Here is a 27,957-nt window from a genome sequence, read left to right as displayed (position 1 = left end):
GAGTAGCACTTTGAGAAGTAAAAATAAACTTTGTAAGACTGAATTGAGTTCAAACTACAAATCAATTTCAAGGAGCTCAGGGTTTGATTAAAATTCATTATTCCCTTTGGTTAAAGTCACCCTTTCATTTCTTCTTGCATGTAAGTTTGCCTGGGTGTTTGCTCACATACACACACACACACACACACACACACACACACACACACACACAGCATTCGTTAAAATATGAAATATGATAGGTCATTTAATGTCATTTAGTATAACTGTCTGAGATGGCTCCATGATATAATCTCGCGTATTAGGGGCCAGAGCAAGAACGATCGTCTTGGCACTCAGCCCACATTTACCTTCAGTTTTTATTGCCGGTAAGATTTCTATTTCTCAACAAAACCTTCTCCACCCTACAAAGTCTGCACTATGCATCTACCAGATGGCCTTGTTATACAATCAAGTTTAATGGGATTAGACCAGATCACTGAATTTTAGAGATTCTTCACTACCACAGCTATTTCTTCTCTGAAATGCTATCACTCAAATAATGTATACAATATACTCCTCTGGTCAACTCGAGTTTTAAAAAGCACCAACATAGATACCTGAACATATTTGCATTTTCTTTTTCCAAAAAAAGAATTCGGGTGCCAGAAATGAAAGTACTTAGGATGACTATTTATGTATGTATGTGATAACAATATTTATTGGAAGACGTCTAAAAAAAAATACTGTGTGGTTAAGCAAGATGTTAGGAAGATTATTCCAAATATTTCTAGAGTAGAACTTCTTTGTCTCTATAGCTGAATCTCCCCAGGCTGATCTATTTTTACACTCTACTTTTCTCAGGTACACTGGATCAAAATTCCAGAGTCATCTTTTTATAAATATATTTTTTTTAAAATAATTTTTTTTAATATTTTTTATACACTCTTGTGTCATGTGGGATCTTTAGTTGCAGCACGTGAACTCAGCTGCTGCATGTGGGATCTAGCTCCCCAACCAGGGATTGAAACCAGGACGCTTGCTTTGGGAGCACATTCTTAGCCACTGGACCAGCAGGGAAGTCCCCAGAGTCATCTTTAACGTCACTGCTTATTCACCCTCACCGCCTCTATGTTCCATCAGAGCCAGTCTTTACTGAGTCTTGCCCATTTTCTTTACACAATTCCCTCAGTTCCTTCCTTTTGGTTGCCGTTATCATCACCCCCGTTCAACCCCAATTGATATTGCCAATGCTGGGTATATAAGAGAGGTGGGTTCAATCCCTGTGCTGGGAAGATCCCTTGGAGGAGGGCATGGCAACCCACTCCAGTATTTTTGTCTGGAGAATTCCATGGACAGAGGAGCTTGGCAGGCTACAGTCCACAGGGTCGCACAGAGTTAGACACAACAGCAGAAACTTAGCCGGCATGCAGACGGCCAGTTAACAATGTTATAATAGTTCAGGTGGACAGCAGAGTGACTCGGCCATACATATATATGTATCCATTCTCCCACAGACTCCCCTCCCATCCAGTCTGCCACAGAACACTGGGGTAACAGGAATTTGATATATGGTTCTCAACTTGGCAGAGTCCCAATAACTATGTTCTTGTTCTCATATTCCTGTTTGTCAGGGGCAGGGGAAGCAAATGAAGTAGTGCAAATTAAGATTGGGGACCATGGACATTGAATAAGCAGAAGAAAATAATACCAGCTAATGTGTGTAAGAAAAAGACTACCTCCAGGGGAGTGGGATGAATTAGGAGATTGGGACTGACATTTATCCACTACTGATACTATTAACACATATAAAACAGATTACTAACGAGAAGCTGTATGGCACAGGGAACCCTACTCAGTGCTCTGTGGTGACCTAAATGGGAAGGAAACCCAAAAAAAGAGGGGATGTATGTACACGTATGACTGATTCACTTTGCTGTACAGCAGAAACTAATACAACATTGTAAAGCAACTATACTCCTGTAACGGAGAAGGCAATGGCACCCCACTCCAGTACTCTTGCCTGGAAAATCCCATGGACGGAGGAGCCTGGTAGGCTGCAGTCCATGAGGTTGCTAAGAATTGGACATGACTGAGCGACTTCACTTTCACTTTTCACTTTCATGCACTGGAGAAGGAAATGGCAACCCACTCCAGTGTTCTTGCCTGGAGAATCCCAGGGATGGGGGAGCCTGGTGGGCTGCTGTCTATGGGGTCACACAGAGTCGGACACAACTGAAGCGACTTAGCAGCAGCATACTCCTGTAAAAGCTAATTAATAAAAAAGAAAAAGAATATATCCAAAATATTGTATTGTTTTAAAGACATGATTGAATGCTACTGTTTATTAAACTGTGCTCTATATAATCTCATAGTAATTTAAACTTCATTTAATATTACATCAGTTCAGTTCAGTCCTCATTCATGTCCGACTCTTTGAGACCCCATGGACTGCAACATGCCAGCCCTCCCTGTCCATCACCAACTGCCAGAGTTTACCCAAACTCACATCCATTGAGTCGGTGATGCCATCCAACCATCTCATCCTCTGTCATCCCCTTCTCCTCCTGCCCTCAATCTTTCCCAGCATCAGGGTCTTTTCAAATGAATCAGCTCTTTGCATCAGGTGGCCAAAGTATTGGAGTTTCAGCTTCAGCATCAGTCCTTCCAATGAACACCCAGGACTGATCTCCTTCAGAATGGACTGGTTGGATCTCCTTGCAGTCCAAGTGACTCTCAAGAGTCTTCTTAACACCACAGTTCAAAAGCTCAATTCTTCGGCGCTTAGCTTTCTTTATAGTCCAACTCTCACATCCATACATAACTACTGGAAAAACCATAGTCTTGACTAGATGGACCTTTGTTGACAAAGTAATGTCTCTGCTTTTTAATATGCTGTCTAGGTTGGTCATAACTTTCCTTCCAAGGAGTGAGTCTTTTAATTTCATGGCTGCAGTCACCATCTGCAGTGATTTTGGAGCCCCCAAAAATAAAGTCAGCCACGGTTTCCACTGTTTCCCCACCTATTTGCCATAGATGATCTCATTTCATCCTTATACCAACATACTATTATTTGAGTTTACAGATAAGGAAATTCAAGTTCAGAGAGGTTAAGGAACTGTCGTATTTTTATATAGCTAGAAGATAGCAGAACCAAGTTTTAAACCTATACTGTCTATCTCTGGAATCCTAGAATGCAGTTTTTCAGTGTCTTATGTGGTCCAACATGTCTGGAAGTGCAGTAGCTTTGATTCTGTTTATGTTAGTCAGATGAGTCATCATTCCTACTCTAAGCCATTTTACAACATGTTGTAAAATTCCTCTCCCAACCTAGAAAGTGAGAGCACACACAGCCCAGTGAAGTCGGTATTATTGGCCCCATAATACCAGATAAGGAGGCTTCCCAGGTGGCACAGTGGTAAAGAATCTGCCTGCAATGCAGGAGAAGCGGGTGCTATCCCTGGGTCAGGAAGATCCCCTGGAGAAGGAAATGGCAACCCACTCCAGTATTCTTGCCTGGGAACTCCCAGGGACAGAGGAGCCTGGTGGGCTACTATAGTCCAAAGGGACACAAAGTGTCAGACTCAACTGAGTGACTGAGCACTTCCAGGAAATGGAAGCTCAGAGAAATCAATTAACTTTCCATTATCACACCTTTTATCAGTGACACCTGGGAATCTGAACCTAGACAGTCCAATTTCCCTTCCCCTTCACAGCCATTTTGCCAATTTTAACATAGTTGTATTGATTTTGGTTTGATGTTTCCCCCAAAAAAGTAGTGTCATTCAACTTTACCCCATGTACTCTCCTGCTATATGTGTGTACACACATACACACACACATATGTATATACACATATAAGCGGGAAAGTGAAAGTGAAAGTCACTCAGTCATGTTTGACTCTTTGCAACCCCATGGACTGTAGCCTGCCAGGCTCCTCTGTCCATGGGATTTTCCAGACAGAATACTGGAATGGGTAACTGTTCCCTTCTCCAGGGGATCTTCCCAACCCAGAGACTGAACCCAGGTATACAGAAGAGAGAGATTCAGAAATAATATTCCAAGGAATATGAACTATATTTATCTTAATATATAAACTATATTTATCTATGCAGTGGCTGGCATGGTTTGGGCTCTTAGTTATCAGGAGTAACACTGGCTGTAATTGTAATAATGTGAGCAGCATAAATGGCCCATGCCTGATTTTTGCCAGCATTCCTTTTTTCCCGAAGACAAGAAAGACTGTCTGGTCCTGCCCAAACACAGAATATCTATAACTTGTAGACAGATGTCAAAGAAACCACCTTTACATGTCTATGCTTTTGATATCTCAAGGTACTAAGTAATCTGATTTTTAATCAGTCTAAGGGATGAAATAGCCATGTGAGTGAGTGAGTGAGTCAAAGTTGCTCAGCCATGTCTGAGTCTTTTGTGACGCCATGGATTGTACAGTTCCATGGAATTCTCCAGGCCACAATACTGGAGTGGGTAGCCTTTTCCTTCTCCAGGGGATCTTCCCAACCCGGGATTGAACCCGGGTCTCCCACATTGAAGGCAGATTCTTTACCAGCTGAGCCACAAAGGAAGCCCAAGAATACTGGAGTGGGTAACCTATCCCTTCTCCAGCGGATCTTCCTGACCCAGGAATCAAACTGGGGTCTCCTGCATTGCAGGTGGATTCGTGACCAGCTGAGCTATCACTTAGTTATGATTAACTTTCTGTCTTTCCTTGCACAGTACCCCTCCCCCAAATCTGCGGAGCACAGTGTCTAGCCGATAGTAAATACGACTACATATTTCCTAAATAAATGACAGAATTTCTCACTTATTTTCCTTTTAGACCTTGAACTAGAGGGACAAATACAGAATTTTGATGAACAGTCTTATGGACTCTGTGGGAGAGGGAGAGGGTGGGAAGATTTGGGAGAATGGCATTGATACATGTAAAATATCATGTATGAAATGAGTTGCCAGTCCAGGTCCGACGCACGATACTGGATGCTTGGGGCTGGTGCACTGGGACGACCCAGAGGGATGGAATGGGGAGGGAGGAGGGAGGAGGGTTCAGGATGGGGAACACATGTATACCTGTGGCGGATTCATATTGATATTTGGCAAAACTAATACAGTTATGTAAAGTTTAAAAATAAAATAAAATTAAAACAAAAAATAAAAATAAAAAAAATAAAAATAATTTTTATTCCTTCATTTAAAAATAAATTTTTTTCTTTTAAAGTACTTTCACCATTTCTTGACACAACACTGATATCTTGGGGGTATTCTGTTTTACTTTATAGGGGAGTCATAATGGTTATCTATTTTGATGCCTGCACAATCCCCAAGTCAATTCTGACTTTCTTTGGAAAACATCGCCGTTTGCCTCAAAGCCTATGAGATTTCGTTCCCAGGACTTGGGACTGAGGTAAATTACAGTCTCTTTGGGTGAGCACGACTGCAACATGCAAATTCTGGCACCAAAACAGCACTTTGTGCTCAGAGAAATACAGTACGCTGGAGAGCAGAACAGATGCACAGAGAGAGAGACCAGAGAAGCAAAGTCCTGACAGGCTTGGATCCCAGTCAGTCCCTTCCAACATCTGGGCAGAATCCTTGTCCTTAGGTTCCCTTGAGTTATTTCTGTAGCCTTAATATAAACAGCTCCTTTTATGGCTTAAGGCAGGTTAAGTGGGTCAGTTCCTAACAAATGTGACAATATATTTTAAATGAAAAGTAGTAAGGCATTGTTTTAAATGCACAGATAACTTCCAGGAAATGTTGAGCATTGCGAGAAATACTTTCAGTGGGATTTCCTTAACATCCTCAGATGAGGCGACTGCATAGGTGTGTCCTGGCATCACCACCCAGAGGCAATCCACAGAAAAGAGCCTCAGGTTGGTTTGACGGCCTAGTGAAGAGTAAATAAAATGCTGGAGCTCAGCGAGTAGGTTAGGGTTAGGATTCACATCCCTCTGTTGTGAGCATGGGAAACAGGCACTCCTGAGCAGCGTTTCTCAAAGTACAGTCCTGGGTAAAAGCACAAATCCCTGAACCGCATTCCAGACCCAGGAAGTCAAAACATCTGAACGGGTGCCATGCATTCAGCTGCAGAACCCCATGGATAGAGGAACCCAGCAAGCCGTGGCCCAGGGGGTCACAGAGAGTTGGGCACGATGAAGGCAAGAGCACGCACGCTTGTACCAGGCACAGCAGGTAAGTGGCGTCTCGCTGTTTCAGAATCTGCTGCTCGGGATGTGGTGTGAGGGCCAGCGGTGTCACCAGTGAGGGTGTCACCAGGGAACGTGCTGCAAATGAGTCTCGCCCGCCCACCTGACCTACTGAATCAGGATCTGCATTTGAACAAGATGCCCAGGTGATCCAGATGTTCATTAAAGTGGGGGAATCTTGCTTAAGATCATTAGTTCCCTGCCTCGTTGTACACTAGAAAGACCCAGGTCACTTAAACACATGACCGTGGTCTGAGTTCCACTCCCTGGAGACTCTGAATTAACTGCTCTGCAGGGTGACCTGAGTATAAGGATTTTTAAAATTTCCCCAGAGGATCCTAGTGTGTAGCCAAGATTGAGAGCCACTGCTTAGCAGGTATGAGGAGATACACCCTAGGAGAAGAAATTCAATTTGTCAAATGGAGCTCATAGAAGGGACAATGATCTGAAGATAGATTTCTTTTGATTTGAAGGAGCAAGACCTCAGAGGGAAAGAGAACTGCATTTCTTTATAATTTCCCGAAAAGACTGACTGGTTTGGAAAATCACAAGAAGATCACGGAGAATGAGAACACAGAGTTTGCAAAGTAAACTATAGAGTCTAGAAAGCATGCCACCCAATAACCTTTTGGGGGAAAAGAGGGTTTTTGCTACAATACTTCTCAAGCAAAACCCAAGAAGATTGCAGCCCTCTTAGGTGCTGGAGTAACAGATGCTTGGGTGGAAAATTAGCAATGGCCAAAGGAAGAATAAGCTTAAAGGCAATTTCTGAAACCTGAAGACCCTGACCTATGAGTCCCAGTGGTGGCACAGAAGCACCTGCTGAGGGGGAACCAGAAGAGGCCAAAATAGGACAAGGAGGAGCCAGGACACATGGAACTTTTGAGCAGTGGCCACTGCGCAAACCACTGGATTAATCACCGAAGCTTGAGCAACATGTCAAACACTGAGAGACTGAGCCATCCTTCAGCCAGAGACCAACAGCTACAGGTTATGTCCTTGGTCCAGGAACCCCTTTCTCTATCCCTGGACAAAAGGCTCCCCACCTTTGCTGTTCCATTTCTTGTCAGAGTTGCTGCAGAGGGAGGAAAGAGAGAGTCTTGAATCCAAACACATATTTACCCAAGTGATATTAAGTCTTGAATCTAGACGTGACTGCAAGATTGAGGTTTTCCAATACCATAGTAGGAATGGAGGCTTGAGGGTTAAAGGGCATTTGCTTATAGAAAAATGAGGAAAGTTCCATGTCTGATTCCTGAATTATGCCTGCAAATTTCCAATCTGCTGCACTAGCTAATAGGATCCAGTTACCTGCCCATAAGACAGTTTTCCTCTTATTAGGTCCCTGGCGACTTGGTGTCAAGACAAAAAGGCCTCTTTGAATGGCATTCATTATGTGAGAGGATGTTTGCAAGAGGATGAGGATGAAGGAAAATGTTACAAGATCATGAAGCATAAGCAAGCCATCTATAGCTGAGAGAGAACTGGAGCCAGAACTCGAGTCTACTAACCAAGATGCACCGATGAACTCTGAAACCCTCAAGACTATCTTGAAGTTAATAATTCACCTAAGCAGCATGAATGGTCCTGTCTGAGTACAGGATATTTACTCATAGACAGATGGATACACTGCATTAATATCATTAATCAATGTAAAGTGAATCAGCCTCAGTGGACAAAGTTACTGACCAGTGATGGCCTCAAGTGACCATTTGCTGATTGTTAAGAAGGGATGAAAAAAGATGTAATCAAGAGATGACATAGTTTGGGAAGACATCACATAGGGAATCTAATTTGGGGATTATTTAAAATAAAATATATATGAGACTCCCCTCCCCCAAAGAAAACCTAACCATCATTGATCAGACTAGTATAATAAAACCTAAGAAAATAAATTTCACTAGATGCTCTTGAAATTGCCTCAGCTAGAACACATTCATATACAATATAATTCTACATCTGCTATGAGCCCACTACAATGTTTCTAGTGCCATGAAACATTTCTGGCAAATTTATAAGAATTTGTTGTAGTATCCTTTCTGCCCAATCCAGAGGGGAGAAGAAAGTTGAAAGATTAAAATTAGTAATGTATATTTCAGCAACTGGTTTCTCAGAATGCTGCCCCAGACCAGAAAAAAGCTCTACATATGGAAAATACTCAATGAGGATAGAAGTGATAGAAAGAGACAAGGTCTCAATAAATGGTCAAAACTGTCAGTGAACTATTAATGATCTCTAAGTATTTGTTGAAACCATCTTAAAATAACCAACACAAAAGGGAAAACTGAACCACAAAACCAAGAAGTCTAATGTTCTCTGCTAATAACCCTGATTACTGAAACAATCCTTTAAGACAAATCCGTACTTTCCGACAGCATGCATAAAACATGAATTATCTTACTGTGCTACATGGATTTCTGATGAATCCTCACAATGAATTAGGCAATCAAGAATTGTTTACGATCTGTATAAAGAACCAGTTCCTTTTGCTTTGCTTTAAAACGGTCTGTCTTTGGACAACCCCCAAACATGGGTGGAAAATATTTATGCTCCCAAACCATGAGTTTTAGGACAGAAATGTTGAGGTTCATAAGTGAATTCATAGGAACTATGAGCTCAACAGGGAATTATAGGGTTAAAATAAATCACTCTAAAAAGGTCTCTGACGTAAGCTGTCTTGGTCGATGGAGACCAGATTACTGCGGGGTTTCAAATAAAAATTTTTGCTACAAAGTTGATAAGTTTTATGTCCAATGCAGTTTTTTTTTAAGCCATCTTGCTTTTTTAACATCATCTCTTGACAGGAAAAGGAGTGTTTGTTTTGTCTGTCTTCAGACTCTCAGGAAAGTTGCTCTAGAATGGTACCGAAAGAACCTGTGCCATGCACAAGCTCAGCCTGCACAAGAGAGCTGCTTAACCACGCTGCATGGTCCAGAGAATGGTCCTTTCTAGGGAGCAGACTTTCTCATGTGAAAAGGAAGAAAAACTTACCAGGGTAATCATTCTTGTCTATGTCTGAATCTCCTCTTAAAGTAAAGCCGAATCCAGAAGGGACAGCCTGGGAGGCCCACACTCCTTGCAGAATCTGGGAAGGCTTGGTGTTTAAGCCATTCTTGTTCCCGTTGTAAATGAGCACTTTTCCTCTTTGATCCTTGCCTGCAAAGGGCGCACCAATGGCAATGTCTGCAGACAGAGACACATCATTTCTCATTAAAGAAGAATGTTAGAGAATTAAGTACAAACAGCAACAATCCAAAGGGCTTCTTCAGTTTTCCAGGAAAAAATGTGTAGGACTACAGCAAGAGGAAATTATCCGTTGCCTTTCATCCATCCAAAAAATATTTACCAAGTGCCTACTATGTGTCAGGTACAGTGGATTCAATGGTGAACCAGACACTGATTTTCAAAAGTTTATACTCTAGCGCAGGGAATAGACAATTTGAACAAAGAAATAATCAGGGGGGACTTCCCTGGCCTTCCAGTGGTTAAGACTCCATGCTTCCAATGTACGGGGCACGGGTTCAATCACTGTTTGGGAAACTAAGATCCCGTTTGCTGGGCAGCATGGTTGAAAACACACACACACACACACACACACACACACAGAATCAACGAAAGATTGAAAAGTGACAAATGCTATGTAGAGGATCTTAAAAATACTGATGTGATGGAGAGTGACTGGATTCTTATTTTAGATGAAGTGTTCAGACAAGGTGTCTATAAGGTTGACCTAGAAACCGAAGTCTGGGGACAAGATGAAATGAACCATGTGGAATCAGAAGGAAAAGCAGTCCAAGAAAAAGGGAAGACTGTATAAAGGCCCAGGGATGCAAGGAGCTTGGCCCACCTGAAGAGCAGCCAGAGGGTGGTCTACGTGGAAACTTAGTAAGGGATGGGGAAGAGCTGGGTCAGGCTGGCACTGGGCTGGATAGAGCAGTTGAGGCACATTTGCAGGGTACTTAGAGTTTCTTGTTAAAAGAAATAAACATCTTCTTTCACAAAGATTACATTCTTGAATGATGACATCATCCCATGATGTAGGCAAGATTTATTTAATAGTCAAGGCCTCTGAGAAACTGGGAAAGAGCCCTATTGACTGTCTCCCACTTAAACTTAGCACTAAATGAAAATGACCTTCTGTGTTCAACAGGATTGTTCTAAACAATGCACCTAACTAACTGAAAATCCTATCCTGTTCAACAGGATTGTTCTAAACAATGCACCTAACTACTTAGGTTTACATGAAAAAGAGCAGCAATAACACAATAGCATAACAATTCTGTGCCACAGACATCACTGTGCATCCTCATTTTGTCATCTATTTATCTTTGTTCCTAAGTAAGTCTGATAAGACTACATAAATTGTAAATTGATTTTTACTATATAACAAGGATCATAAATCCACTTTCACTTAACAGGTAAGGATAAACTCTCAAAAAACTCAGCCTGTTGCAGAAAATAAATATATTCTCACATGGTAGATGGAAAGGGGTACATTTCTCATATCCTCTGAGTCCATGAGTTGACATCTGTCCCCTGGTTTCATCCCATTTTGGCATCATTTTAGAGATACCAAGGCTCAGAGAGTCAGAACCCCTTTTAGGTCATTAGAAATGTCTCTCTTAGCTCTTAAAAGTATCATTAAAGGTTTGAGAGAAAAGACAAAAAGAAGAGAAGAGAATGAAAAAGATGATTCCACCAATAATTTAGCATTATTTACTTCATTTGGTGTTCAGGAATAGGGCAGTTTTCGAAAGCAACAAATCAGTTGAAGATGAACTTGTCTTTTTTTAAAAAAATTTCCCTGGAACCTTGAGCTTTTAATATGCCTTTATGTTTTATGGTGCTTTAAAAGTTACCATACATTGCTGAGACATGTTTTTTCAAAGAAATCATAAAAGTACATGACCATGTGCCAAAGGTATTAATAAATACTTTGATTTGATGAGACTACTCCCTAAGCTCTTTTGTTGGAGCAAAATCCTGTTACTCCCTTGAATGTCAAGAAACCCATTATACCTTGGTCCTTAATTTAAAGGTCCTGAAAATGTATGCAAAATTTTGTGTGAGCTGTCATGTTTTACTGAGAAGAGGGTACTTAGAAGGCATTCTAAGTTTGATCCCTGGGCCAGGCTCCTCTGTCCATGGAATTTTCCAGGCAAGAATACTGGATTGGGTTGCCATTTCCCCCGCCAGAGGATCTTCCTGACCCAGGGATCAAACCCACATCTCTTGCGTCTTCTGCATTGGCAGGTGGATTCTTTACCACTGAGCCATCTGGGAAGCCCCAACATCTATATTAGCCCAAACTAAATAAAGTTTAAATTACCTTGAAATTTTAGATAATTTATTAAAGACCAATCATAAGAACTGTTTCACATATAGCACCGTGAAATCTGTTGCTTGCTTCATGTAACAGTAACATGATCTTAAGGCACATAAGTAATTTCCGTGCAGTGGTGTAAATTACCATTGTATCCATCTTGGTTCAGGTCTCCTAAATGTGCCACAGCACTGCCGAATCTCCCGAAAACCTCGGTGCCTGCGAGCACCTGCGGGTCTCTGAAGACGAGGGCGCTCTCTTGCAGATACAGATAAACTTGCCCTACCTCTCTGGGGCTGCTCTCAAATTCACGTTCCATAAAGAGAGGTGCCCCAATCAGTATGTCATCCATCCTGCAGGGACCAGAGAGAGAGAGAACAGCACAGACATGAGTTGCTTTTGGGTAGACTTCTAATCAATGAGACAAGTACATTTCCACTGGTTTATTTCCTTTTCCAGGAGACATTTTACAGTCATCATATTTCTTTCATTGCTTTGTTATGTCTTCAGAATAGAATGCCGTAAGAAAATAAGAGTTGCTGAATTATCACATTGAACCTTTCAAACTATGTTAAAAATGACTACTTTAAGAAAACCACAGATATTTCACTCTTTTCAGCTTTTTAGCCTATTTCCAGGAAACATACTTACACAAGTAAAACATATCAGAAAGACCTAACTAGGTTTTTGAAAACATGGATGAAAATTTGTCCACAATTTATTTAATTGTACATTTATATTATGAAGTTTTCTTGCAGTGATAAGGTTTAAAATAAAGCCTATCCTCCTCTTTTCTTTTGGCACCTCCATTTAAATAAAACAGAGGCCAGAGAAGGTTCTCATACTAACTAGAAAGGCAGAAAATAAAATTTTCCTCCCAAATACAAATTTAGGTTTTTCCTTTGTGAAAGTAGATATTACCACAGAAAACTAGTAGATAATTTTTCAGACTGATAACATTTCAAGAAAGAAATAGCAGTCGATTGCTGGTGGTGGTGGTGGTAGTTTAGTCTCTCAGTCGTGTCTGACTCTTGTGACCGCGTGGAGTATAGCCGGGCAGGCTTCTCTGTCCATGGGATTTCCCAGGCAAGAATAGTGGAGTGAGTTGCCATTTCCTTTTTCCAGGGGATCTTCCCAGTGGGTTGCCATTTTCCTTTTCCAGGGATCGAACCTGCATCTCCTGCACTGCAGGTGGATTCTTTACCAACTGAGCCACTAGGTAAAATACTTTCTTAAAACTATTCCAAATGCATTTTCTCACTCTGCTTCCATGGTCTGGGCCAAGAGGGAGGTAGGGATTGGGGTTGTTCCAAGCTTTGGGATTTTCCTTGGAGGAAAATGTTTAATTTCTTATTTATTTATTTTTAAAATTTCTGTTATTATTATTGCCAGGATGAAGAGCTATTTGTTATTTTTTGTATTTCTGTTATTATTATTGCCAGGATAAAGAGGTATTTGTTAAACACCTAATTGTGTGCGCCGCTGCCTTGAAGTTCAAAGACATCTAAATCCCCTGGTCCTCTAGTGCTGAGATTGATGGGGACCATTTTCCCATTCTCCAAAGAAGGAACAAAGCCATACAATTGGTCCCTGAGGATATAACATGACAGGGGACTGACACATTGCCTTACTGTGTTTCTCACCGCCAACACTGGGGAGTTCTAGAAATGCAAAATTATTCGACCTATCATTGTGAAAGATTAGCACATCCGTGCAATCTTTGGATTCTTGGAGGAGTATGACAACATTGATTTATTTTCATAGAGATACAGTTCCCTAGATATTTAAGTGTAAGTCTTCTAAAATGTTCTAAACGCCAAAAAGGAGAAAGACATTTGTTCTCAATTTATAATTGTGTTCTCATAAAGCTGAGAGACAATAACTGTCTTGGATTCAATTGGTTCAATGTGCCTTGTAGAATATTTTGCACTTAGTGCCAAAATTATGTTAACAATAATACTACTTAACTGTCACAATATATATTATTGTTTAGGCTGGTGTTTTAAAATCTTGATTTACAACTCATTAGTGAATTGTGAGGAGAAGGCAATGGCACCCCACTTCAGTACGCTTGCCTGGCAAATCCCATGGATGGAGGAGCCTGGTAGGCTGCAGTCCATGGGGTCGCTGAGAGTCAGACAGGACTGAGTGACTTCACTTTCACTTTTCACTTCCACGCATTGGAGAAGGAAATGGCAACCCACTCCAGTGTTCTTGCTTGGAGAATCCCAGGGATGGGGGAGCCTGGTGGGCTGTCGTCTATGGGGTCACACAGAGTCAGACCCGACCGAAGCAACTTAGAAGCAGCAGCAGCAGTGAATTGTGAAATCAATATAATGGGTCTTGACAAGCAATTTTGAAAAATGAAATAGAAAATATGAGTGAATTCATTGCACATAAGAGTAAGTACTGTTCCATGAAACCTTCTGTTTCAGTTGTGTGTGTATACTGGGTTGCAATGTCAAATGTATTTCTAATTATGAACCCACAGGCCAAAAAGCCATTGAAAAACTATTGCAGTAGGCCATGCATGCTATTAGGCTATTTCAAAATTTATTTTTCAAATCCTTTTTTTGAATAGACTCAATTCAAGTTTAAAGTTTAACAATATTTATTAGTAAGGATGCTTTTACTGAACTTCTGAAAAAGCAGCTGTATAACAGCTGGGTACTATTCTAAAAATATATAATATATATATATATAAGATTATATAATCTCAAAAAAGAACAATGATGAAGAAATACTATTTATGATGAGGTTTTCACTAAAAGCCACTTTCTCTGCTTGGGTCATGTTGGTGGTTTGGATGAGATCTAAGGTATAAAAGTAGGATATATACACTAAACTTCATCTTATCTGAATTGTCTAATATTTGAGCATAGTTCTCTTTCAGTTTCTATGCATTTATTTGTGTCTCTTTTTTATGTCTAAAAAAGTATTATGTTCACTCTAACAATATAATGTAAGACACAGGTTCTCATCCTTTCATGTGTTGTTAGAGGCAAAACATTATAAATATTTTTCTGAAGAGAAAAACATAAATATACTGAGAGAGGGGGGATGAGGGAACCCATCAACGAGAATATTCATTATGAAGAATCTGAATTTAAGTTTTCTACAGCCAAATAGCATTTAATATGTTGATTTAACTTTAACCCATAACATTTTCCATTTCTTCTTCTTTCTCAACAGTTCTTAGTGTATGCTAATACCCAAGACTGATTTTCAGAATGTAGTTATTTATTAAGAGAAGGCAGGTTAGGAGGCTTTATATTAGAATTGATATCTAATCAATATAATTATTTTATGACAGGCAAAAACTAATATGGCTTATCAATTACATTACAGAAATCAATTTAGTCTGCAGCTTCTTTATGCTTTAATTTTCTAGATTTTCTACTTAATCACATCATAAAGATTTCTCCTCTTTGAGAGAATCTACTTGGACTAAATCTGGCACCAAAACACAGTTACTCAAAGCTGCTTCCTTTCATATAAATTTTCTCTAAAGTGCTCTCAAGTTAACCAACTGCTAAGAATCTCTAAATTTAGTTCCTTTGAGATCTGCCGAGGCTAGAACAATCCAATGGATTAAATTGTATTTCTGTGAATTTCTGAAATAGTATAAATACTAAAAGGGTCAAAAAGCCATAAGAAAATAAAAAACAGATCTGCTTAAGTTCAAGAGGAAAATACTATCTCCCTTTGTTGTTAAGTTTGTCCAGAAATTCCTAACAGAGTTTACACAGAAAGACTTCACTGCTCTGGCTGTTTTAAGATAACTAAACTGAAATTAATTTCAGCAGCTTGTGAATATTTTCAAAACAGTCCCAGGCTTGACCCTATCAATGACCAATCAGCATGCACACAACTGTTTAGTCTAAATTTTTGAAGTCTACTTCTGATACCTGGGTGTTTCTTTAAAAAAGATACTGGGGAAATCCTCACCAGTTTATTAATTTGGTTACATTAGTTAATGACACCACCTTTTTTCCCCAGTGGTGGATTTTGGAGCATTTGTAGGGACTTTGCTTTTGTTGTGTAGTGGATAGACAGGATGACGTGTTTATTAGGTGATCTCACATACACTAGTACTTAATTATCCCTCAGATGGAGAAAGGAAAGTCTGCTTCAATCCCACAGAACCTGGGTCCTAACTTCTGAACCGTGAATGGTCAATTAGCTCGGTGATATTCTTAACCCTAGTCTGAGTCACTGCACAACATTCACTCGGGTTCAGGACTTGAAAGATTTGGGAAAATTAGAGATTGGGTAAAGAATAAGAATTAAATTTCAATTCTAGTATGGAACTCTGCTAAATAGTGTTCACTTATCATTCCTTAATCACTGATAAATGTTGGGAAAGCTAGAAAGGGCTTTGTGAATTTAAAAAATTGTAGGAATTATAGACTCTCTAAAATTTTTTATGAGTTAAACTAATGACAGAAGCCTAGTATGCTTAGTTTTAATATAATCCAACAAACTGATTTTCTTATAGGCCATGACATTAAAAACCATTGATAACCAATTCTTTTAGCATCATTAAGGACAATATTAAAGTTCTTTGGGTGAAAATAACTGAAATTATGATTTTATATTTTTGTAAAGTAGAAGTCTGCATTTCTTTATAAAAATAATGGAAACTAATAAAATGCACATTTAATAAACAGATTCTCATCAAAGCCAAAACAGAGTAAAGACTTAAACACAGGTTTAAGTGCTAGAGCAGAGCTGGTGTTTAAAGGATGCTCAACAGATATATGTTAAATGAAAGAATAATAAAAAGATATTTTCCAAAAGATACAAAAGTTACCAAACTTATCTCCAATCACAGGGCATCACATAATAAATAAAGTTCATTTCTAGCTATACCGAGGTCATAGCTAATGTCTATCAGTGATGTATCTAAAGTGCTTAACCCAGATCTGGGAACACAGTTCAGATTTTTCAGAGCTGTGGTTCTTATGAAAATGTAAGCTCCATGAAAGCAGAGCCCTATTCTTTCTTATTCATCGCTACATTCTGAGCACCCAAGAACTATGTCTGGCATATAGTAGGTGCTCCAACAATACTTGTTGGATGGATAATCAGTTCATCTCAATTTATTGGTTTTCTTATTTAATCATTTGTTTAATTTGTCAGGTGCTTTTAGTGGATCAGAGAGATGCTTAATAATAAGTTTCTTTGAAGTAATGACTTAAACACAACCATAATTTATCATGCTGTTTGATCCAAGTTCAATTGTAATTTACTGCCATAATCTGAAAAAATAGCATTATTATTTTATCTTCTGCATGGATGTCTCTAGTATGCAATAACAGGAGAAATAATATTTATGTGCAAATATTTTATGAATGAATCATGTGCTAAAAAGAGAGATGAGCAAATTCCTCAATGGCTATGGATTTCAAATGGCCAAGGACTATTCAATTCATGAAATTAAAGATAAAACTAAGTAAAATAGTGTTTTCTTAGAAGTGCAGATGTGGTAAAGACATTAAAAAGGATGATAGAGAGTTCTTCAGTAGTTATATCCTCTTGCCCTGAACTAAAAAACAACAACAAGAAAAAAAAAACACAAGAGAGCCTCTGTTTTGTTGAGGAAATATAGAAGGATGTATTTCATGAAGGAAAAAAACATAACATCTTTAAGGATGACTATAATATTCATTGAGTGAGGAAGTTCTTATAAACTTACCCATCATTGTTAACATCTGATACTGCAACTGTATATCCAAAATAAGATGCCATCTGCAAGGGAAAACCATAAATAACATATTTTGTGTTCAAAAAGTCATGTCTCAATTTTCCCTGAAAGATTAGCCACATTGCAGCACATCTTTTGCATTTAAATTCATAGACCCTTAGACATGGACAGAGTCTTAGAGTCATTTAGTTTAACCCCTGACCTAACGCATAATGCTCCTCACAGCAGCCCGGACATCTGCTCGGACAACCTCTGGAGATGTTCAACAATCAATCCATTCAATTTGCAGATAACTTTTAGAATACTTTTTGCTAAAACTGGTCCTTCTATAATATCTAGTCCTCAATCCTCCTGCCTAGTTCTGCAATCTTGAACATCACAGAAAAGATCTAATTCCATTTCCATATGAAATCTCACATGGAAATGATTGCAGCTCACCATCTTGCTTACAGATACGTGATACCAAAGAAAAGATGACACCCCGTGAGCACACTGACAGAAGTTAAGTAGGACAGACACTGTCTACTTTGGTCTCTTTGTGCAACTGAAGCATAAAAAGGTTTTCATTTGGGGCTAAACCATGTCTCAGTATCAATTCAAACTGAGTCTGTTAAGGTTTCTAAGTTGTTTGTGAGTGTGACCAGTATACCTAATCTCTCCACATTCTAGCTCTTATATTTTTGTTTTTCAACCTATGCTTTCAAGATTTATAATCTTTTCAGACTTGGCCCATAGTTTTTGCCTGCCAGGGTTTTTCATTTCCACATCTGCCATCCAACGCCTCAGCTTACTTAGCCTCCGATCACCTCCAAATTTAATCAGCCTGTAGTCTACAGTAAAGTGTGCTAAATGGAAGGCAGAGATCTTGGTCTGTGTTGTTCACTCTTGTATCTGCATTGTCTGACCAGGTGTAACTCAGGGTAGGTACCAGATACTCTTTGCAAAAGAAATAAATAGATGAGTTAACAAGTATAACACAATAATTTAATTCTGCCACCTCTTTTCTCTATTCCAAACATATACAGTTGTTATAGGAGGTGGGGCCTTCGGGAGGTAATTAGGTCATGAGGGTGGAGCCCTCATGAACGGGATGAGTGTCCATAGAGAAGGAACTCCACAGAGCTGCCTTGTCCCTTCCTCCACATGAGGACATAGCGAGAAGATGGCTGTGAGCCAGGAAGCAGGCTCTCACCAGACACAAAATCTGACTACCCTTTGATCTTCGACTTCTCAGACTCCAGAACCATGAGAAATAAATGTTTGTTGCTTTAGCCATCCAGTCTACAGTATTTTTATGGACTAAGCCCCGGGTACCAAGTGCAAAATTCTCTTTGTTGAGGAAATGAATGCCTCATTTGACTGTGTCATGCAGTAATTCAGTTCTCCCGTGTCTTTTCTTTAATCCGCACACATGTAGTGAAATTCCTATTCCTGTGTGGCACTGTGTGACCTCACTCAGAGGAATTTGATCATTTATGTATTAAATTCTGAGGTTCAAGATTGAATAACTAGGTGGTATTGAGGATGAAAAGTTACAGAAAGGCCAAATTTAACAATGTTTAAGGAGTTTTTAATGGTAAAAATGTAAAACAAAAAGACAAGAGAGAAGTCTTGCCGTATTTTCATACACCATTAATTATTGCCACTTGAAAACAGTTGTTCAAAATGTATAAATTCACCCAACTGCACAATCATCACAACCTTATATATCTATATTTGCCACAAGGGTCTCGTGAGAGACATTGTTAAATGCTTTGTTGAAAACTGCACAGTCATGGATAGACTAAAGCCCCAATTGGGGTAGAAAAGTCAAAAATGCTCTGTATTCTTAACAAAAAACTATCAAAATTGCTTGACAAATATATGATTCCAAATTTCTGTGTCTAGCTAAGAGCTGAGCATTTCAGGATCTTAAACCTGGATCCTCCTGGGATCCAGCAGGCCAAGACAGTCACTTGGCCAGATTCAAATGTGAGGCTTCTAGAAGTTCCAGAACCTGGGTTGGTGGTTAGGAGAGAAAGTTGGTGGCCTAGAGAGACTAACTCAGTTCAGAATTGCCTCCCTAACACAACAGGGCCACATTCATCCTTTAAAAAAAAATGTGACAAATTTCAACAGGTCATAAGACCCAGGAAAACCCAGAGTGGGGAATGAAGTGTGACCCCAGGTCATCAGGATACCAGCAGCCTGCTTTCAGAGAATTGACCCATTGATAATAAGACCTTAGCCACTGACAGTGGTTAAGGGGCAAAAATCTAGTCCCTGGGAGGAAGGGACCAGAATCAGAGACTTTGTCATCTTCCATATATTTTTGGGGTTGGTGAGGATTCCATTTACTATGAGGGCAGGAGAAGAGTATAAACCCATTGACTCTGACCAATATGTGTGGAAAACTAGAAGAAGCTTGTGTCTTCTCAGAGGGAAGGCGGGTACCCAGAACTAATCACCAGGCAGATTACATACAGGACTGCAACATAATAGGACTATTCTCAGATTTCAGCAATTAGTGGCTTTTTGGAAAATTAATTAGGGTATAGCTGTTTTACAATATTGTGTTAGTCTCTGTTGTATGATGAAGGAAATCAGCTGTATGTGTATATATATCCCCTCCCTCTTGGACCACCCTCCCATTCCACGCCCCATCTCATCCATTTAGGTCACACAAAGCTCTGTGTGCTATATAGCAACTTCCCACTAGCTTTTAGGGAGCATATTCTGCCTTTACATCACCTAGCAGTATCTGAAATCATCATGGGCACATACTTGTTTATTAATTAACTGTTATCTCCTCAACTGCCTCCCCTGTAGCGCTGCGTTAGAGTTGGGATCTTGTCTGATACATGGTTATACTCCTAGTACTTAGAAGAGTTTCTAGAACATAGTAAGTACTAGGTAAATATTTATTTTATGAATGAATAATATGAATATATAATAGTGCAGAGTGACATTCACTATTTGACATTAAAATGTCTTTACCTGTTTACCAGTGAAATTCTGTATAAAGGTCATATCTGTAGAGTTAATGATTGAAACCTGAAATCAGAGAAATTAGATAGGTTATTTCATTTGGTATAGAACTGGAGAACTTTTTTAAAAGTATAACTTAAATCATTTATAAATGTTTGTGAAAAGTCATAAATGGTTAGCTGTATATGTTAAAAAAAAAAAAAAAGTAAGCCCATAGAATGATCTTTTAAAAAAATGCAATTGAACTTTTTATTCATGGTTTCTGGAATCCTTTCAGACAGAATGCACAGTCACTAATTGGATGTAAAGAAATTATATTTGAATTCAAGAATGCTGAGAGCAACTAATTTGATGGTCAGTTAATCTAATCAAAAATTTAGTCTAAATTTCATTTCTGAACATATGTTATTATGGGACATTGATGATTATGGCTTCTTGCAAAAAAAAAAAAAGAAATTTGAAAGTGTTATACATATAGCAAAAATATTCCTTTTCAATTCTAACCAGCCAGCCTAAAATCTATAGTTATTACAAGCTGACCAGACTTTTAAAAAGTATTTGAAATGCTTTTCTTTTCATAAGATCTATTTATGTTCCTTTTCCTATTTTTATGGCAACTAGTGTAATGGGTGTGAATAGTAGCCCTCCAAAATTCATATCTGTCCAGAACTTTGGAAGATGAACTTATGGGTCTCTACAGAAATAAGTAAAGTTAAGGATCTTGAAATGAAATCATAGTGGCTTTAGGGTGGGCCCTGTCCAACGACAGGCGTCCTTATAAAAGGAGGAGAGGGCACACAGACATAGATGGAGGAAGACCACACGGAGGCCAGGGCAGAGATGGGGTGAAGCTGCCACAAGCCAAGCAAAGGCAGAGCCACCGGAGGCCGGAAGAGGCGGGAAGAGTCCTCCCCCATGTGTGTGGGAGGGAGCACGACCTGGCCGTCACACCTTGACTTCAGATTTCCAGCCTCCTGAACTGGGAGAGAACAAATTTACGTTGTTATCAGCCACCCAATGAGGGGTCATTTCTTATGACAGCCCTTGAAAACTAATACACTAGTGACATAACAATCGACCTTGTTGTGTCTACTGTGTGAGGCATATTAAAATGCTGATCATGTCAACAATGGGATCCTCGGCAATTACTCCCAAATTATGCACAAGGACAGGGCTAACTTCATGGGTATGTGACCTGTGCAGTCAGGCAGGGCCCTACACTCGGACGAGTCCTATCCTTTGGATAGCCCAGCTGTCACTGTCCTGAAATCCTTAAGAATTTCAAACAAGGGGCCAGGCATTTTCACTTCACACTGGGTCCCACAAATGATGGAGTTGATCCTATACATGGATCAGAAAAGAATCTAGCCTCCCTTTGCATAAGCAAACAAGTGTGGATCTTTAAGGGCACTTTAAAAGATTTCAAAGATTTAAATCTTTAAAATGATTAAAAAAAAAAATGATTCTTTGCACATATGCAAAATATCCTATAAACATTCTTAGTACTCACATATCCAAAATTCTGTGCGCCTCTTGGAACTCCAGCAACCAATTCTGTGATGAAAAGTCATTTAGAAGGTAAATTACACAGTCTACTTTAAAGCTATTCAACAAATCAGCTAAAGATGGTACTTTTTGAATAAGTAACTATCATGGATCACGTAGACAGCTGGAAGTTTGAAGTTACAGTTTTGCATTGGCTTTTGCCTCTGCTACAGAAAAAGAAAACAGGGGACTCAAAAGTTGTACTTCTAGAATCACCTGCCTCCACCAGAGCCCCCATGCGTTTCAGCCTCTAGAACATAAGCCTGCCTTCTCAGATTTGTGTGTGATTTGTCGGTTAAACCTCTTACTCTGGTTTCTCCAGCTTTCACTGTCTTCTGAACTAGTCTCCCGTGGCAGTGTACAAAATAACAGCTCCTGTCCCACTAAGGGACAGTGTTCAAGCAATTTCAGTTACCTAAGGAAAAACCTCATATCATAAATGATTGAGCCCGGCTGCCCTGGAACAGAATTCTAGGGCATCCTCGTAGCCAAGAGTATGCAAAGAAGGAAGCTTTGATAATAGAGATAGAAGAAGCAACTCTGGTGAAAAGGGGGCTGCATGTTCCAATGCACAATGATATGGCTCTAGATTCTGAAGGCTGTGGTTTTAGTCCTTGGGTCTTCCATAAACCCAGGATCAATCCTTGAACCTAACTTTTTCCAGTCACCTACAAAAGACAGGAGTTCGAACTGATTGATTATCAAAGATCTTTCCAGTTCTCAGTTCTGTAAATCTAAACTATCCTTTGATTCATTTGGGGTTAAAATGTTAATTTAAAGGAAGGGAGCTTGGAAAAAAAGTCCCCTTGCATTCAAATTTCCCTTTCCTCAAACGTGCTCCTAAATATATAGCACAAATTATAGCATCAATTCTACCCCACATACTAAACTCTAGCAGAGTTGGGCATTCATGCTCTTGGAGTGTTAATAATCAGAGAAGATTCATTTGGGTTTAGATGTTGGACTTTTACGTAGTATCAATAAATTCACTCATTCAATCAACACTGACAGGCAACCATAGGCTACAGCAGGGAATGAAGACAAAATTCTCTACTCTCATAAAGTTTATACTTGAGCTGGAAGAGGCAGTTAATTTGAAAAGTAGAGTCCATTAAATGTCATGTTAGAAGGGGATGAGTGTAGAGTAGAAGAACTAAGCAGGTAAAATGGTACTGGGGGTGCTCAAATTGGGAGGAGGGAGGAATTATGATTTACCTGGTGGTTGGGGAGGTCTTGGCAAGAAGATGACAGGTTAGTGAAAACTGAAGAAAGTGAGGGAGTAAAATATTATGGAGATCTGGGAGACATATGTTCTAATCAGAAGGAACAGCACATGTAAAGGTCCTGAGGTAGACATGTGTCTGGAGAATTCAAAGAACAGCAAGGAGGGCAGGATGGCTGGGGTGAGGAGTAAAGGACAAGGAGATAAGGTTAAAGTAAATGGGCTCTCATGAACAGAGTCTTTTAGGTCATTGTGAAGACAGGATTTACACTGAATGAATTGGGGAATCATTCAGCAAAGAAGTAACAACGTGACTTCTGTTCCTAAAGGACCAGTTGCCTACTGGATCTAGACTACGGAAGGGCAAAGATGAGAGCAGGGAAACCAGTTAGGAAGTTACTGCAAACGTGTTGATGGAGACCTGAGACTGGTAGCTGTGGAGGAAGTGAGAGTCAGATTCTGGTTGTCTTTTGAGTTTAGTTAGCAGAATTGGCTCATGGATTGGATAAGGGTGGGGAGTGGAGGAAAGAGCACAATCCACGGCTGACTTGCAAGGTATTTCGCTTGAGCAGCTTGGAGGATGGCATTGTCACTTACTGAGATGGAGCTGATGGAAGGGAGAGCACGTTTAAATGGAATGATCAGGAGTTCAGGTATAAGCACAGTAAGTTTGCAAAAGCCATTCAAATAGTGATGTTGAGTGTTGCGTAGAGATTCTAGGTCTTACACTACATTCCAGCTTCATGGGTACAAGTATAGATACATGTATGGATGTTTATTATGGGCACCTAAAGACACCATGGTCAGAGAAAATGGAGTTGACTTATTTCAGGATCGGACTTGTCAAATAATAAAGATGAAGGGTGATTATGCCATCTGAGATACATGGCAACCACTGCTTCTCACATCCTATAAACATTCAGAATTTTGTTAAAAAACAGAAATGTATTGTGAAGTAATTTTCCTTCAATAAAAAATAAATAAGTTTGGGGAAAAAAATAGAAATCAACCATCATACTAGGAACTTTGGAGCCTGCAGCCTCATATGGCTACAATGCTATAAAGTTATTTAAATGTAATGTTGATTAAAAGTTTCAGAATCATTTAAAAATCACATTCCTAAAAGAGCTTTTTCAGGTCACTCTACTTTTCCCATGTTTTATAGATGGCTTGATTTCAACCATGTTTCTCACCTTGCTGAGAGTCCCCAGTAAATTCCCCAGCAGCAACTGAATATCCTGTTTTAAAGAAAAGAGACAAGAGAATCAGACGTTTGATGCCTTTACAAATGATCCATAATCTAGAAACACAAAGGAACTATCATAGCACTACTCTGTGCAGAAATCCTGACAAATACTGTAATATAAAAGTCTAGAATTCTATAAAGAGAAAAACTAATCAAGCCAAGATGTACACTAAATCTTAGAAGGATAATAGATCTGCGCCTTCTGAGTGTGGCTACATGATTGGATTTTGAGGTCCCTTTTAGAAGTAGGAATGCTCCATTGCCCATCTTTATGTGTGAATGGTGGTCCTTGCATTTCAAGAGCTGCTGATTCATCATAATCAGATATCATTACTCTAAAAGGTTAACTCTTACGCTCAGGTTTTGCTATTTCTGATCACCAACAAGGCCTACTTCTTAATACCTTTGCTGACCTAAGAAAAATGCACAATGTGAGAGTTGCAAATTAAGTTTTATCTGGGGCAAAATGAGGACTATAGCTCAGGAGACAGCATTTCAGATAGCTCTGAGCAACTGCTCCAAAGAGCTAGGAAGGAAGGTCAGTATATATGTGATTTGGGTGAAGGGGGAGTATATGCAATCAAGCACATAATTTTTCACTGAAGGTTTCTGCTAGTCAAAAGGAGCAGTCGTCACCATGAAGGAATTTCGTGCTTTTCTAGATGTGAGGAGATACAGGAACTGGGGCTCATAAAATCATCTCCTGAGAATATCTAATTATCTGAAGACTTGTTCTGCCAGTTTTCCCAGAGTATAGAGTGCCTCATTTCTGCTCTCCACCCTGAACTCCTTTCAGGGGGGTGTTGAAGGTCAGCAAGTGCAGCAGCACATGATTTAAGCCTTGCAGAGGTAGGTGACAAGGGCCCACAGCAAGTGTCAATTTGTACTTGAACCTTCGATGATCATTCCCCACGAATTTTACTTGGCTCTAAAATGAGGTAAGGTGATAAAAGAGAACTACACTTTTTAAAAGTTCATTAGGAACCAAAATGCCACTACAATACCAAAGAAACAATAGTGATGAAATGGCATTGTGTGGCTGCACATTTTGAGAACATTTCAGCAACTGGAAAGTTTTTTGTTCTTTCTAGAAACTGGGAAAGACTACCATCATTTTGCCCAGGTAGCACAGGGCATCCTCACTGATACACAATATCTACAACTGGCACAATATTTTATGTACAATAGACTGTCAGGGAGCCTATAAAATAGCTATCAAACTATGTCGATTATACGTAACAGCTGAATCAAAAGACAAGACAGTTAAGAGTCCACTTCAAGCTAGCAAGAAAATTTCCATAAGGTGCCATATATTATCAAATGAGTGAGGGATAAAATTTGCCTCAACATTTCATATGCTTGTCTTTTGAGAAATCACAAATATCTCAAGCAATGCATCTCACCAAGGTAACTGTCATCATAGGAAGCTGGAGCCACTTCTGTCTGCTTTTCTCCAGCCAATTTCCTTAGGATATCCTTGAATGAGTAGTTTGCAATGATATCTGCAATACTGGCCGTGATCACCTGACCTGTGCTCAAACAGATTAATAGGTTAATTGAACGAATGCGCGAGTCAGGCCCTCCCCACGCAGACACAAGGCATTTGAACAACACTCATGCTCTTGAAAATGATCATGAGATTGCTTTGCATTTTTGACAGTGAATTTCCCTGCCTTGCTCTAGAATTGCAAGGTAAAGTCACTAGCAGTTGCTTAGAGCTTTCCATGCTGACAGAAGAACCAAAGATGAACTATGTAATTTTTTTACATAACATTTTTTTTCTGTTTTCTTCTTGGAGTATAATTGCTTTCAATGTTGTGTTAGTTTCTGCTGTACAATGAGGTGAATCAGCTATGTGTATACAAATATCCCCTCCCCTCTAGGACCTCCTTCCCACCCCACCCCCACCATCCCCCGCCTCTAGGTCATCACAGCACTGAGCTGAGCTTCCTGCGCTGCCGGCAGCTTCCCACTAGCTATCTGTTTTACACATGGTAGAGTATGTATGTCAATCCTAATCTCCCGATTCGTCTCACCTTCCCCTTCTTTCTATCAAAATATAGTTAATTTACAATACTATGTTAGTTACAGGCATGCAGCATAGTGATTCAATATTTTAGAGATCAGTACAAGATAATGGGTATAATTCCCTGTGCTATCCAGTATATCCTTGTTACTTATTTTTTTCACATATAGTAGTCTGCATCTGTTAATCCTGTACCCTTTAACTGTATCTGTTTTCTCCTGCCTTTACATACTTCTTCCACATCCAAATGATAACCATATCTAAGAGTGAAGACACCTGTAGGCAAAATTTACGTGACTAAATTTTTATTCTTGACTGTTCTGGCTATAGGAAACATCCTCTAGCTTTGAGATCATCTAGCCAAAATATATCTTGTTACAGATGGGGCAACTCTGACCTAAAGTAGGGGTCTCTGAGCCCGAGGTAAGAGGCAGGATATCAAGTGAAGCTTCATCTGTATTCATAGCTGCTCTCCATAGCTCACATTACCAATTGAGCTCTGCCTCCTGTCAGATCAGTGGCGGCATTAGATTCTCCTAAGAGTGTGAACTCTATTGTGCTTAAATCATCCTGAAACCATCCCCCACCCCCAGTCTGTGGGAAAATTGTCTTCCATGAAACCCGTCCTTGGCATAAAAAATGTTGGGGACCTCTGGAAAGAGCTTGAGTACATTCACGAAGGTCACGTGGTTTTGCTGTTGGAATATTCTGCATTACAAACAAGGTCCTTTTTGGCCTTCTAGTAATACTTTTTATGTTCTCTCAGAGTACAGATGTATTAGCTCTAAATCACTTACTAAGTTAGTAGATTGTAAAACATATCAGCTTAAGCTAAAGGAAGAAATTACATAATCTCTAAGTCATTCACACTTTATGCTAAAATATAAGCACAAAACATAAAAGTAAGACAATGGAAAGCAGGGAGGCCCAGTGAGATACAGAGTTTTAGCAAAAAGAGAATCCACGGCCACCAACACTGTTATGATAAGAACACTGGCTAATCTCCCCAAATAAATTCACTATAAGAAGTCTTGAAACACGATTGTATTGAGATAGACATGAATCAAAAAGACGGCCAGCAATGTTCCACTAAAACTTTTATGCATTCCCATATTTATTATGGACATCTAAGGAAAAAGTGTGATCTCATGTTCTTTGGGAGAAAACTGGAGGACTGCTTTCAAGAGACTAACACTGAATATTAAATTTAAAGCCAAATTATTCCTTGGGAATTCACCCATTCCCACAGTCTTTCTGTTTGAAGTTCCAAAAGAATAAAACTGTTAAACCAGGCCATAACTATCTCCAAGTGGCCGTGACTGAAATGACTGCTCTTATATTAAGATGATTGTATTTACACATGCGTTTCTGAACAATGTCTGTAGAATGTGCCAATTTTCTGTGGGTAAAAGTTGAATACCCTCTCCCTCTTTCCATGAACACACTGTCTTTGTTTATTTCCTTTAGTTGCTTCTATAGATATAATCTTAAGACTGAGTAAAAATTTAAAGTATCTGTCTCAGACAAATCCCTGTGCCCTTGGTATGGCTGATTTTCAGTGTATCATTGGGATCATATCCTTTTTTCAATGTAAAGAAAGAATTATGTGAAATTAATCAAGTGATTAAGAACAAAATCTTTTCAAATACACACATTTTATTCAACCACTGCACAAAGTATATTACTTTCCAGTTTACAAAATAATGTTTAAAGACTTCAAA

The 27,957-nt window shown here is 39.4% G+C and overlaps 1 protein-coding gene and 1 long non-coding RNA gene across 4 annotated transcripts in view; one reads left to right on the top strand and one right to left on the bottom strand.

Moving 5' to 3' along the window:
* LOC123329245 overlaps positions 1–7,044 on the top strand; it is a 32,049-nt gene extending 25,005 nt beyond the window's left edge. Inside the window, exons 2-4 of the long non-coding RNA XR_006544621.2 lie at positions 5,274–5,398; positions 6,037–6,186; positions 6,674–7,044. This is a non-coding gene — a long non-coding RNA (uncharacterized LOC123329245). The remainder of the gene's footprint in view (positions 1–5,273; positions 5,399–6,036; positions 6,187–6,673) is intronic.
* The window catches only part of ITGA8 (integrin subunit alpha 8), a 191,024-nt gene that overhangs the window by 122,597 nt on the left and 40,470 nt on the right, over positions 1–27,957 (bottom strand). For all 3 annotated transcript variants that reach the window (XM_025264358.3, XM_025264359.3, XR_006544619.2), the window contains exons 7-13: positions 25,614–25,739; positions 24,158–24,202; positions 21,708–21,751; positions 20,207–20,263; positions 17,222–17,274; positions 11,671–11,876; positions 9,192–9,383 (exon numbers count right to left, since the gene is read on the bottom strand). In XM_025264358.3, coding sequence (XP_025120143.3) covers positions 9,192–9,383; positions 11,671–11,876; positions 17,222–17,274; positions 20,207–20,263; positions 21,708–21,751; positions 24,158–24,202; positions 25,614–25,739 — 723 coding nt within the window. The remainder of the gene's footprint in view (positions 1–9,191; positions 9,384–11,670; positions 11,877–17,221; positions 17,275–20,206; positions 20,264–21,707; positions 21,752–24,157; positions 24,203–25,613; positions 25,740–27,957) is intronic.

Source organism: Bubalus bubalis, chromosome 14, assembly GCF_019923935.1.
Source record: "Bubalus bubalis isolate 160015118507 breed Murrah chromosome 14, NDDB_SH_1, whole genome shotgun sequence".
NCBI lineage: Eukaryota > Metazoa > Chordata > Mammalia > Artiodactyla > Bovidae > Bubalus > Bubalus bubalis.
The sequence above is the reverse complement of the archived record's forward strand: the minus strand, read 5'-3'. Positions and strand labels throughout refer to the sequence as shown.